This window comes from Podarcis vaucheri (genome assembly GCF_965113315.1).
Source record: "Podarcis vaucheri genome assembly, chromosome: 6".
In the NCBI taxonomy this organism is placed as follows: Eukaryota; Metazoa; Chordata; class Lepidosauria; order Squamata; family Lacertidae; genus Podarcis; species Podarcis vaucheri.
Genome location: NC_138764.1, coordinates 43570988 through 43585638, shown reverse-complemented (window position 1 = coordinate 43585638; position 14651 = coordinate 43570988). Strand labels below are relative to the sequence as shown.

The 14651-nt window shown below is 42.0% G+C and overlaps 1 protein-coding gene across 3 annotated transcripts in view; it reads right to left on the bottom strand.

The window, feature by feature from the left end:
- Window positions 1-238: 238 nt before the first annotated feature.
- Window positions 239-14651, bottom strand: part of GNG12 (G protein subunit gamma 12) — a 38169-nt gene continuing 23756 nt past the window's right edge. For 2 of the 3 annotated variants that reach the window (XM_082227321.1, XM_082227320.1), the window contains 2 exons: window positions 4112-4229; window positions 239-2685 (listed from right to left, as the gene is read on the bottom strand). In XM_082227321.1, coding sequence (XP_082083447.1) covers window positions 2560-2685; window positions 4112-4207 — 222 coding nt within the window. In that variant the 5' untranslated portion in view covers window positions 4208-4229 and the 3' untranslated portion in view covers window positions 239-2559. The remainder of the gene's footprint in view (window positions 2686-4111; window positions 4230-14651) is intronic. The other variant, XR_014220893.1, reaches the window with a different exon arrangement.

Genomic DNA, 14651 nt, shown 5'->3' with positions numbered 1-14651 from the left:
CGATCCCTCTTGCTCTCCAGGCTTCACTTCGCTGGAGAGGTGCTGCACAGTTTTCCCTCTCTGGGAACGGGGCTCCGTTTCTCCTACTGCTTCGCTGAAGGGGCACTGAGCAGAGAAGGGGAGAATTTTTTCCCCCCGTTCTCCCCCTCCTATGGTCCAGTGCGTCCTATGGTCCAGTGCGTCCTATAGAGTGAAAAATACGGTATGTCTGAATAGACATGGAGTTGCTGCTAGAGGCTTACTTGGAATAAATGCCAGACAGACACAATACTCACATTACATGGTAGTGGAGACACAGCTTCTGTGCCTGTCACGTCTCAGCACAGCCATACAAATCAGTATGTTTTAAAAATTGGTAAAGACCACAACTTATGGCTTCCCCCACTGATTTGTAGGTGGTGAACTAGTTCTATGAATGGGTATTAAGATGGCAAGACACCGCATCCTCATTTGACACACTTTTTAAAGATCTTCGTATGTAGTAAAGTCATGACCCAGACCCATGCTTGTACTGGCATGACTGATTCAATGCAAACAATGTGAAATGAGACTGCCCATGTAATAATATGGATGTGTGAATCAGCCTTTAGAAAGACAGATCTGGGTATCTCACAAATCAAAAGCTGCCCTATATTTTGAAATAAACCATATTTTGAAATAAACCATCAGAGAAAGGAATGCCGCTATTTCAAAATGTGTAACCGGGAGTATTTGTTTCGTAGGACCTGTTATCCTGGTTCTTGATGAAGAAGCCATTAACTACGTTTCGGGTAGCAAGTGAAATGGCTGCAATGGGTAGCACAAATACAGATTATTTGCAGTCAGATTAATTAATATTATCAACAAACATACCTTCCTTTTGAGAGGGCAGACTGAAGTATATGGCAAGCAAAATCAGTGTGAAAGTTTATAGAGCAGTACTAAAAGAAAGAAAGGCCAAATCTGCCTTTAGACAGAAATCTGCAAGACCTTGCTCCTGCAATTTCAAGTTAATATATTGCAGAGCATTATGGAGTGGAATAGGCACCTTGCTTTACTGGCTCTGCAGCCAGCTTCTCAGGATCCAGTCACAGTGAAGTCAGGTCTTTTGGGGTCCAGCGAACCAGCTATTACTCCTGTTAGTTTAAAGTGAGAATTCTAGTTCTTTGCAACTAGGGAGGTTTTTCTTTAGTTTGGCTAAAGATGGAAACCTTTGGGCCTTGCTGTAAAAACAATGTTGAGTGGCTTTGCTTTCTGTGCTACTTGAGAACTGCTAAGGTTGTATCTAGCCATGCATCTCAAGTCTCCTTGCACATGGAACAATCCTGAACCCCAAATGTTTAACACATTCTGCAAATATACAGCTATGGCAGACCACAAAGTTAAAAACATGAAAGGACTGGCAGCGCACAGAATACTGATACATACCTGCGTTTAGAAGTTGATATTGATTCATTCCACTCAGTATTCCATCAACACACGAAGGCTACACAAACATTTTAATACCATTTACATTCATCAGAGATTTAGTACTGTGCATTGCTGCAACCTTTCAAGCATTTCCTCAGCACAACCACCAGTGTTTTCCATAGGCCTTGTGCAGAAGGAATAGCACCACGGATTGCACCCAGAGTCTCCCACTCCTCTGTAGATATTATTTGGCATTTGATAGACGTGAATTTAGCAATGAGAGAGAGAAAATAGCCTGGATGCTTACTGAAAAATTAACACAACAGGGAAGTGCGTAGGAAAGTTAGGCAGCAGATTCCCCCTTAAAGCACAACGAAAAAGGAGAAACTTATCTAGACTCCATTTTCAGAATCCATGTGTGACAGTCTAAATTTCAGAGGAAATGCGAGAAGGCAGAAGAACCAAAGGCTATAAATGTCACCTTTCAAAATCATTTTGAGAACAAGAATTTATACTAAGTACAAGTCTACAAGTCCTTAAGACATTGTGAAAAAGCTTAAGACATACTTGATGATAAAAGGCATGAACTGCAGGAGTTATTGATAAATGGAGCAATAAACTTTGAAGGTCGTACTTAAAGAATGCACTTGGTAATGCGTGTATATATCTAAACAAACATACGCACGGACCGTAGATACAGACACCAATTACATATACAAGGCTATACGCTGGTATAAAATCAAAATGTTAAAAGTAAGCTTGATTAGGACTCTACGCTGGTCTGCCTCACTAGTCAGAAAATGAAGCTCAGGCAACTTTGGTCTTGATTGTTCAACCTCACACCTGGAATTGTGAACACTCATTGCACTTTTAAGTAAAACCCAACCCAACCCAACCCTCTCTTTATAACCCCCAAAGCCAACATAATCCAATTCCCAACTATGCTCTTAGAACCATTCCATTGACAAGAAGTAACTTTATAAACCTTGCATCCCCATTTAGAATGCGATAAAGAAAAGAGACCTTTTTAGAAAACTTAAAAGTTCATTTTAACACAAAATGTAAATGAGTTGCTGTTTTATGCGGTTGATACCAGGTAACCTTCAGGTTACTTCTCTAAGGATCTGCTCGGTTGCAGGGGAGGGTCTTGAAGGCATTTTGCTGCTTAGCCTATAGGATAGTGCAGGTCTTTTTATCCTTGAAGGGGTTTTCCGAAGCAGGTATTCCCATTAGTAAAGGATCCTTCCTGGCATGCTCCTCACAGTAGCACATTAGATCTGCCGATGCCTTCGACACCTGAGGAATGTGTGAGAAGGGGCACAGTAAATATGGAGCAGGTTGCCAACAACAGCCAACAAGCAAAATCTTACGAGATTTCGAAGTGATATTTTTACGTTTTGTGTGGAAAAAAATTCCCGAGGCAGAAAAAAGTTCATGTTGATTGAGCCTTACATGGATTTAGAATAATACTGCATGCCTTTGTAAAATAATTAAAAGCAGCAGAAACCAGCAAATAAAAAAATATGTGAAAGAATAAATCGATGGTCAGATGTTTTGTATATTCCCCACTGTATTGCTGGAAATTATGTGCACTGACTGGGCAATAAACAAAATCTCTTCCTCGTGTTCTTAATTGGTGTACATTTCTTCTCAGTATGTACATCAATTTTCACACAGTGGCATTCTTTTTTAAGTACAATTCTCCACTAAATTCACACTGATGGCACACATACTGTACATATGTGAACACAATCCCAATATATATGAAGAGAAAGATATCACTTCTCTCTGGGACTGCCTAGACTAGAGGAACGTGTTCTTAACAGTAGATGGTGATGCGATGATCCTGGTCCGACTGCACTGGCTACTAATTAAGTTTCCGGACCCACTTCAAAGTGCTGGTTTTGATTTGTAAAGCCTTAAACGGCTCAGGACTGCAATACCTCAAGGATCGCCTCTTTCCATATGAACCTACCTGGACCCTGAGATCACCTTCTGAGGCCCTCTTTGGTGTGCCTCCTCCTCGAGAGGTCCAGAGGGTGGCAACACGAGAATGGGCCTTCTCTGCAGTGGCTCCCTGTCTGTGGAATGCTCTCCCCCACCTAGCACCTTTATTATACACCTTTAGGGGCCAGGCAAAAACGTTCCTTTTTAACTTGGCCTTTGGTTGATCTTATTGACATCCAACACCCTTTTAGAAATGTGTTTTTTGTGGGTGGGTGGGTGGGGGGCTATGGGGTTGTTGTTTTGGTTTTTATTAGGTTTTTGTGGTTTTATATCTTGATTTTATTCTGTGAACCGCCCTGAGACCCCCGGGTATAGGGCAGTATATAAATTCAATTATTGATGATGATGATGATGATGATGATAATAATAAGAGGAGGAGGAGGAGTTTGGATTTGATATCCCGCTTTATCGCTACCCGAAGGAGTCTCAAAGCGGCTAACAATCTCCTTTCTCTTCCTCCCCCACAACAAACACTCTGTGAGGTGAGTGGGGCTGAGAGACTTCAGAGAAGTGTGACTGGCCCAAGGTCACCCAGCAGCTGCATGTGGAGGAGCGGAGACGCGAACCCGGTTCCCCAGATTATAATAATAATAATAATAATAATAATAATAATAATAATAATAATAATAATAATGTGCTCTGGAAAAGCGGGGGAAAGGATTTTTTGCTTTATAAGGCAGATTTAAATAAACTAATACTAATAAGTTCTTCTTACCTTTATTCTTTCTATAGAAGCTTCTATTCTCAACTGCTGAACAGTTCTTCTGGCCTGAGCTATGTTGTTTGTTGTGCCGGATGTTTTGCTAGACATTTTCACTGAGCTCTTTCAAGCACTGTAAAGAAAAGCCAACTGGTTATTTTTCTACACATCAACAATGGTTTCTGATTAATACTGGTGATGGTTGTTCAGAAAATCCATCTGTTCAAATGGTCTTTGATCTGTGGTTGCTACTAAGCTGGAAAGAAAAAATGATTTCACAGTACAGTAATAAAGCAGCAAAAACTATTGGGAATGTTGGGTTTATAGACATAAATTTTCAGTTTAACAGCTATTGCAGTTCATAACCACAGACATTTTCATTTTCAAATGTGTTACAGAGGGAAACTACCAAGGGAATTTGACTTCTGTTTAAGATCTACTTGTTCCACTACCTTAAAAAATAAGAAGGGACAATATGTCATCATTATCATCAATAGCAATAGTTCTACAACATGAATGTACAAAGCGTTTTATTCTTCAGTTGCTCCCCTGTGAAATTAGGGTTGGGATCCCCATGATTTCATCTGCCCACATCTGCTTGTGCCAGTATCAGTTAAGAGGAATAGAACAATTTCATCTTTAAAAAAATAGTTTACAGTCATACCTTGGTTGCTGAATGCCTTGGAACTCGTACGTTTTGGCTCCTGAATGATCGAAAACCAGAAGTGAATGTTCCGGTTTTCAAACGATTTTGGGAAGCTAAACGTCCAGCATGGCTTCTGCGGCTTCCGATTGGCTGCAGGAGCTTCCTGCAGCCAGTTGGAAGCTACACTTCGGTTTTGGAAGTCGAACGGACTTTTGGAACGGATTCCATTCAACTTCCAAGGTATGACTTTATATCCTATCTTTTCTCCAAGGAGCTCAAAGTGGTATACACACTTCTCCCCTTCTCCAGTTTCTCTGTCACAACAACCCTGGGAGGTGGGTTAAGCTGAGAGACTGTGACTGGCCCAAGGTCACCCAGTGAGCGTTAAGGCTGAGTGGGGATCTGAACCCAGGTCTCCAAAATCGTAGTCCAGCACTCCCCCCCCACCTCCCATCAGGGAGCAGGGGATGTGCTATGTGGAGTGAGTTCCTGCATCTCTACTTCCTCTCCAAACAAATGGTAGCATTAAAGTCCCAGATACATTTCTATACACAGTGGTACCTTGGGTTACAGACGCTTCAGGTTACAGATGCTTCAGCTTACAGAATCCGCTAACCTGGAAGTAGTACCTCAGGTTAAGAACTTTACTTCAGGATGAGAACAGAAATTGTGCGCTGGCAGCGCGGTGGCAGTGGGAGGTCCCATTAGCTAAAGTGGTGCCTCAGGTTAAGAACAGTTTCAGGTTAAGAATGGACCTCCAGAACAAATTAAGTTCTTAACCTGAGGTACCACTGTACACTGAATTCCTCACCTTTTCCTCCCCTTCACAATCCAAAGCAGAAATATTACTTCCTTTCCTTTTTAAGGTTTGGGGTGAACGCTTACAGCACTTTATTATCTTAATCATTTGCTCAAATGCACAACTTTGTTTCTACTTATCTTTTCAATATTCAAGTTCTAATAGACCCACTTCCCCCCCATTTAAATCTGTCTTCCTTCAGAAAATGACGGTGCTAAAACTGATTCAAAGTAATGCTCATCAGTGTTTATTCCAGGGATGGGGAAGCTGTGTGGCCCTCTAGATGTTGGACTCTTTAACTTTTGTCAACCCCAGACAGGGTGGCCCATGGTCATGGGAGTTGTATTTCCAACATCACCTGGCGGTTCCACCACTAATTACTATCCCTAGGTTATTCTCTGGTCCCATGCTGCAAAGGACCTTTTCAGAACTCAAATATTTCAAAGGCGTTTTTCAAAATACCATGTAATTTCTTCTAAATTCTAAGCTCTAAATACATCTACAGAAGGTGTCTCTGTGTTGGAAATCTGCAGTGATGTGAGAATATAAGTGATTCAAAAGCAGAAGAAAGATACTATGGTGTTTTTTTTTAAAAAAAAATCAAATCCCTTTTCTTTAGCCAATCCAAACAGTATTGTTCCTCACTTTTGGACTTGACTGCATAGCCGAGAACAAGAGTTCAAAGCAGCAACTGAGTCACAGGGTTTTAACAATCCTATGACTGGCTGCCTTCCAATGAATCGTCAAGACTTTGATCATCGTGTTTAGCCAAAGCCTGACCACAGTAGCACATGACAGCCTCTGCAATGGCATATGAGTGGCTAAAATGCAATTCCTGAACAGATTTCAAGGTTATATCTGAAATGGTGACAAATACTAAAATGTTTACTGATAGTTACGTGCGTAGATGCTCTGTTACAGCCAAACTCTATGAAGTAATAAACAAGATTCTTGCATCTTGTGTAAGCAAACAGAAAAAACACAGAAAAACAATAACAATACCAAGTCTGGCTCTGACTGGCAAAGACAAAAAATCCCAACTCCTAAAACCAAACTGCAGCACAAAGACATTATCAGTCTGAGCTCAGGCTGGTACTTTCACCCTTTTGCAGTTTACAGTAAGGTGTAAATCACTCAAGGCTTTGAAAATATTTTTTCATCATTATATTCCCAATAGTGCATTCTGTTACAGCTCCCCCCCCCCCCGGTAATACTAACACTTTGTATGTTGTAAACCTACTGAATTACAGAGCTGTCTTCAAAAGCCATAGCCTTATTGAGATGTCCAACTCAGTCAAGGGGGAGATTCTTAATGGGCATCCAAGATTAGTAATGGATTGGATGTGGGCTAACAAACTGAAGTTTTGTCTAAGCGGCAGAAGATCAGCTAATCCAGCAATAAGGTTTTGGCCCTCTAAAAACCATGTTGACTTTTAATTAGGCAGTAAACGGGTGGCGCTGTGGGTTAAACCACAGAGCCTAGGGCTTGCCGATAGGAAGGTCGGCAGTTCGAATCCCAGTGATGGGGTGAGCTCCCGTTGCTCGGTCCCTGCTCCTGCCAACCTAGCAGTTCAAAAGCAAGCCAAAGTGCAAGTAGATAAATAGGTACCGCTCCAGCAGGAAGGAAAACAGCATTTCCATGTGCTGCTCTGGTTCGCCAGAAGTGGCTTAGTTATACTGGCTACATGACCCGGAAGCTGTACGCCAGCTCCCTCGGCCAATAAAGTGAGATAAGTGCTACAACCCCAGAGTGGTCCGTGACTAGACCTAACGGTCAAGGGTCCCATTACCTTTACTATCACCCAGCCCCTTTTTCTGTCTTGCTTGTTTTTAGTTGTTGTTTCATTACTTATGAGATGCATTTACCCCTTTTGATCATTATGAGACACTGGCACTCTAAAAGCCACCTACACTGGCACAGCTAGTTTTTCTTGTGAACACATGCCAATTCTGTGCATATGACACCTATAGAAAAAGAGCAGGGGCTCCATAACAAAACATGTACACAAGTACACAGCCAGTATAATCCATGAGAAATAGTGTCCAGAAGGGAGGGAGGACTGTAATCCAAAGTCCTGCAGTAAGAACATGTATTAACGGGATCAGCTGCAATGTAGGTGGCTATTAGAGTATCAGATCTCAGCAACGGCTTGTGCCAGACTGCACAAATGTGTCATCGTCCAAGCTTCCTGGCAGCAAATTCAGTTCCTACCCCTTCCTAGCAAAGTAATCTCTCTGTGGGTTGGAGGTGAGAGGGAATGCAGCATAGGACATGCTGTTATTTATAAGGGAAGGGAGGGCCACTTTCAATTTGTTTTTTGTTTTTGTTAGGAAATCTCATCTGATGAACTTGGTTCACTTTAGAAAGCCAGAGAAGAGCACTCACTACTGCAAGCAAACACCCCAGCCTTAATGGTGACATACACGAGGGTCACTAACTGTGCAGTGCAATAGCTTTTGCGTAGCTTGCATGCCAGACCAATGCCGCAAGTTGTGATGGCAGCTCGCCACACCCGAAGTTTCAGCTCCGACTGAGTCACTGGCTGCCTCCATAATCCTGAACAGCAAAGGATAGGCATGTTAGGTTAAAGGTCTTCTGATAAAAACTCATTTCATAAAAAATGTGGGGAACTAGAACAAAAAGCCTTGTGGCACCATAAAGCCTATCACATTTATTTTGTTTGCTTTCTATGATTACCGGTAGTTTTTTTATGGTGCCACAAGACTCATTCATTCTTTTTGCCAGAGCAGCCTAACATGGCTACCCCTCTCAAAACGGGGAACCAGGACTGTATGCATACCAGATATTTAAAGCCCCTCTCCCCTGGGAACTGTAGTTTACCTCTCAAATAGCTATGGTTCCCAGCACTCTTAGCAAACTACACTTCCCAAGATTCTGTGGGGGGGGGGTCTTCCAAAGCATTCCAATCCATTTTTTCTCTCTGCCCAGTTTGCCTCTCTCCAAACAGACTTTCACCATTTCAAGCTGTTCCTCCTTTGGCTTGGGGTGGGGGTTGGGATTTTTTTTAAAAAAAGTATTTGCTTGTAATTCCACAAAACATGGAGTTCTCTCAAACCTACCAATATATGCTGCTGCCATTTTGGCTACATAAAGCTCAGCATTTGGACAATGAGATCATTGTTAGATTTGGGATCTAAGGGTTAGTCTTGCCGCTGAAACTGACTATAAAACTGGAGGCATAGAAAACGGCTATACAATACATTTATTGCAAAAGCGTAGTCCTGTTCTGCAGAGGAGACCCTGAGCTGATTGGGATCCCATACAGAGCTAATACTATTGCAGTGGTATGAGTGATGGAGTGGAGGAAGGGGTGGTGTCAAATTATGCCAGGTACTGCAGCTCTACCATTTGACCTAATGAACTGCTTTTACCACTGGAATTTGGACAATCAATCAGAAATTGCTCGTTTCCAGATATATGGATGATAAGGCTGCTCAGAGCAACCGTTTTGTTTTGTTTTTCCAAAACAAAAACTTTAGTCACTGAAGAATGCATAATACCATGTACATTTTTTGTGTGTGGAAAGGATAAAACGTTAAAATCTTACTGACTCGCTTTAGAGGTTCTGCTAGCTATGCATGTAAAACACTTGAGTACCACAGAATCAGGAGTGCATGCAGTTCACAGACACAAAAAAACAACCCCTGTAACAAGATCACATTTCCTGTTGTGAAACTAAGTAAATAAAAGTCTGAATGCCGGCTGCTCCAGTGTGCGTAATCAGGACAGTCTTCAAAAGACTCCTTACCAGAATTTCGACTGCCCACTGCCAAAGTTCTCTTGCCACTGTCCCAAGGGCAGCACCTGAACCAGTAAGTTTATAATTCTACCAGGAACACAGTCAGTATAACTATACTACTCTCTGGCCAGTTGAGTCAGGGGGATGAACATTACCAGACAGTGACTTGTCACTATTAAAAACAACAACAACAACTTAGAAGGAGACATTGCTTTCACAGAGCAGAAAATCTGGCTGTGTGCCCATTCACGACTTCTCCAATACTCTTAAAACCACAGGGCATAATGCATCCCAAGCTCATCACTTTAACATTCCAATGAATTCAATGGAAGAAACTGAAATGCATGCTATACTCTCTAGTTGGAATCTTAATTAGACAGATGTCTCCAATGCCCTGCTTCTAAGGAATTTTACAAAATTTAAGAGTGCAATCCCAAGAACATTCATGTAGGAACAAGTTCCACTGGACTTAAAACAGGATGAATAAGAATCTGTATAGGATTGCACTGTAAAGCTAGTAAGGCTTAAAAGGGCATTGCTTCACTGTATTGTATCTAGCTTTTCAAATACCGTATTTTTTGCTCTATTAGACGCACCGGACAATTGGACGCACCTAGTTTTTAGGGGAGGAAAACAAGAAATAAGAAAGGAACGCAAAGCATCCTGATCTAAGAGGGAGCGCTCCTCCATCTTCACTCAGGAGGCTTTGCGGGGCTACCCCTGAAGCCAGGAACGCAAGCGGGATCAGTGCGCACCGATCCCTCTTGCCCTCCGGGCTTCAGCGAAAGCAAGCCTACCGGCTTTCCTCCCACAAGAGCCGCACACTCTTTAAAGGGAGCGCGGCTCTTGGGGGCTTTTCTGGGAGGTGAGGCTATGGATCCCACTCTCTGTCCTGGCTTCTTCTTTAGCCGCGCGTAGCCTCTCCCGCACAAGGGGAGCCTTCATCCCCTGCCCAGGAGAGGCTGTGCGCGGCTAAGGCTCCCCCAAGAGCCGCACTCCCTTTAAAGAGCGTGCGGAGTGTGTGTGTGGCTCTTTAAAGGGAGCACTGACAGAGCTTCCTGTCTGCATTCGCTCCATAAGACACACACACATTTCCCCTTACTTTTTAGGAGCGAAAAATACGGTACATATTAAACAATTTAAGATAGAATAGTCTAACACCCATACAAATCCCTACCTCTTTACACCTCTTCAATTTACGAAATATTAAACTCTAGTCAATGTGGCAAGAATTTTAAAAAGCACACCAAACCAAACATTTTAAACATCCAAAGCCAGATACTTCCATTATAGTTTAATTATAGTTTTTTTGTAACAAACACTTTTCGGGATTATCACAATTACAAAATATATCTCCTAAGCATTTTTAAACACTAGCTGCCAACAATCTAGTCCACAACCTAAACAAAACAAAACAGTTCTGACTTATTTGTGAACATTTTTTCAAGCCAGTTTTTGAAGATCCAATTCAGTTTCCGAAGCCATTTTATTTTCCGTTATATGGGTTCAATCCCCATATAGGCCACGGGTGGGGACACGGGTGGCGCTGTGGTCTAAACCACTGAGCCTCTTGGGCTTGCTGATCAGAAGGTCGGCAGTTTGAATCCCCATTACAGGGTGAGCTCCTGTTACTCTGTCCCAGATCCTGCCAACTTAGCAGTTCAAAAGCACGCCAGTGCAAGTAGATAAATAGGTACTGCTGTGGGGGGAAGGTAAACAGTGTTTTGGTGCGCTCTGGTTTCCGTCATGGTGTTCCGTCACACCAGAAGCAGTTTAGTCATGCTGGCCACATGCCCCAGAAAGCTGTCTGCGGACAAACGCCAGTTCCCTCGGCCTGAAAGCGAGATGAGCACCACAACCCCATAGTCGCCTTTGACTGGACTTAACCGTCCTTAACCTGAAACTGTTCTTAACCTGAGGTACCACTTTAGCTAATGGGGCCTCCTGCTGCCGCCACGCCGCCGGAGCATGATTTCTGTTCTCATTCTGAAGCAAAGTTCTTAACCCGAGGTACTATTTCTGGGTTAGTGGAGTGTGTAACCTGAAGCCTATGTAACCCAAGGTACCACTGTATTCCTGCATTGCAGGGGATTGGATTAGATGATCCTTGGGGTCTCTTCCAACTGTATAATTCTATGGTGTGGGAAATGGGAGCTGAAGGGTGGGGCAGGAGAAGAGTCAAGGACTAGCTGTAGCCCTACTGGCAGGAAGGAAGGAAGCAGGCTTGGCTATGTGGGCCATAGGGCACAAGTTGCTAGGTATAGAGTTTATATTCTAATTACAGAATTCTGTACCTGTGGCTTCTATTGCCATTGCAAGAGGTATGACTCATGAACCCCAAGAAAACAAAAGGAGCGAGTGGAGGATTAATCCAACCAACTCTTCAGCTACAGCCTTCTTCTACTACTATTTATAAATTATATACTTCCTAGGAGATTTTATAGAGTAGATACTCAAAGTATATATGACTTCACCTTTCAAAGGAAGGGGAAAGAAGCATGAGAGCAAAAGATATGACTCAATTACTGTGGAAATTAGATCAGTATTCAGCAGGAAGAAATGCAAGTGTACTTTCAGATAAATATTTGGCTCTGAGCCAATTGCCATGTAATTACATTAGTCAGAACTCAAGAACAGGAATTCAATCTAACAACCCATACTATCTGCTACCTACCCACCAATTGAAATTATGATATACAGTAATAAATTCTCATCAGTCAACTTGCCCAGAAAGCTATAACTACCAAATAGTGCATTTTAAACATCCAGTAGCAGATATTTTAATTATAGTTTAACGCAGTGCTCCCCCCCTAAAAAAACACGTTTAGGGGTACTCTCATTTTGGCTCAAGAAAATCATCATGTTATAGTTCAAATCGGGGAAAATAAATACAGTAGATGGACAAAAGTACAGAGATTAACAAAATGTTTAGGGGTATGTGTACCCCCAGAAAAAAGCACTGGTTTAATGGTATGTTTTTGTACCCAACATTAGTTAACTTCACTGTGCCCATTGGAAGTGTTTTGCTAATTTCAGTATACAGTCCAACTGGAGGAAAACTGACCAGACAAGCTTTGTGGAAATGACAAACTAGAGGCTGATATTATGATTTTATAGCATAAGAGCTGAATAGTCATATGCATCATAAACTATTGCACATTATAATTGTTCCTCCTCTTCTTCTCTTAAAAATAATAATCAAAGAGAAAAAAAACAAGTGCTGGAAGCCTGGATTGTGAAACTCTAAACACTAAAACACCACAAAATTACTTGCTCTTCCCAGAAATTCAAAGCAATTCCAGAACATTTCAAACTCACTCACACATTAAAGCTTTTTCTTTTTCTTTTCACATACAGTGGTACCTCGGGATGCGAACGGGATCCGTTCTGGAGCCCCATTCGCATCCCGAATGGAACGCAAGATGCGGTGGCGTGTCTGCGCGTGCACGGGTCGCGTTTTGCCACTTCCGCGCATGGCGTCATTTTGAGCATCTGTGCATGCGCGAGCAATCGAAACCCAGAAGTAACACGCTCCATTACCCCCGGGTTGCCGCGGAGCGCAACTTGAACGCGCTCAATCCAAAGCGCCTTCAACTCAAGGTATGACTGTACTCTATCAACTAAGAAACCTTTAGAGAAAGATTTTCTATACATGAAGAATTCAAGTTTCCATTCCATATTTTTCTTTATTTACCTGTCAGAACAGCTAACAAACATTACATACTAAACTGCACTGTGTTCAGCAAGACACATACATAGGGATGTGCATTTGGTGTATTTTTCTCTTAAGAAGAATCATATGCACTAATTTTAGAATACTGCTCTGGTTTTGTTTACAAACTATGTGAAATTTGCCCAAAGCCACAGTGCAAATGTTTAAAACACTCACAGTAGGTTTAAATTTCAAAATTTAAAAGGTAAGCTCCAAATGAGGTAATTAAAGGTCAACCTAGCTTATTTTACTGACTCTCTTAGACCATGAATGTACAAGCTACCTGCTGAGTGAAATGCAATTAACTCACAATGACAAAGCATGCAGGAGATTGTGCCTGTGTCGCTTTGTGGGCAGCCTTGCTTTTCACTACAATTACAAACGTTTAGCTCATACAACTTTTCTAAAATCAAATAACTAGAAACTGGGTTCTAACAAAAGACAAATATAGAAGACTACAGTTAGTTACCATTAATTCACTTTGGTCTGATTTGAAGCCAACTTGCAGTGATAACTTGGTAACAATGGAAAAACGAGATCCAGTATCTCTGCTGTAAGTGGCTCAATGGAACAAGGCATGAGAATGGGGTTCTGCTCCCAGTTCAGATTTGGTGCTGGGTTCTCTTTCCCAGCCATAGTTATTTCAGAGAGCAGGATGGTGCTACAGGAAGGTAAAGCAGCTGTGACGTTCACTATCCAATGCATCCTCACTAACTTTTCCATTGAGGATTAACGGTGTCTCAAAATGCGAATAGCAACAATATTCTATAATTGTGAGAAACAATCGTGCGGTAGATTTCACAAAAACAGGGAAACTCCAACAGCGCACTATGTTCAAAAACATCTCTGTCTTCTCTGGGTTTTTTCAAAGGTGAACTGCTCTCTGCACACTCAGAATGAACCTTGGTCCAGATTCCTGATCTAGCCTGAGTTGAATATTTTTAGGTTCCGTATATGCCACCTTCGTTGAACTCAGCAGATCTGAAAGTGCTTAACTCTGGCTGGATTATGACCCCTGTGTTTAAACTTTATGGAAAGATTATCAGCCAAGCCCCAACGAAAAATAAATAAAATCAAAACCTCTGGATGACATTGCTTTATGATTGCAGCATAAGCCTTTCCATATAAGGCAATTCACACGCTCCATTTCTGGTCTTGCATTACTCAGCATGATTTGGTCATTCTAGGCTTACTCACTGAGGCAATACTGAAGTGACGAAACCACAGACTGACAGAGCAGAAGTGATTCTTTCTCCAAAAAATAGGATCGTGTACTCTTCAAAATGTTACTGTTCATGCTATTAATACTTACTCCTCCTTCTTACAGACCAGTATTTCAGACTGCAAGAACAGAACAAAGCAATTTAGTGTTCGGCGTTTAAACACCATCTTTCAGTGTCTATTCACTTCACCACCACCGTAAAAACTTAAAGCTCTCACTCATTTAAAGACCACTTGATTCTGTCTGAAAGCAAAAAGCTTAGAAGAAGCCAACGATCTGTGGATTCAGTGTCAGACTTAAAAACTTGTATGAACCTGGTGCTGATTCTTTCAAAGCAGGGGTCTTTACACAACCCTCAGCCAGGAAGGAGGTGGCCCCACCAGTCAAAAGTTGTCACAGCGCCCAGTGAGTATCC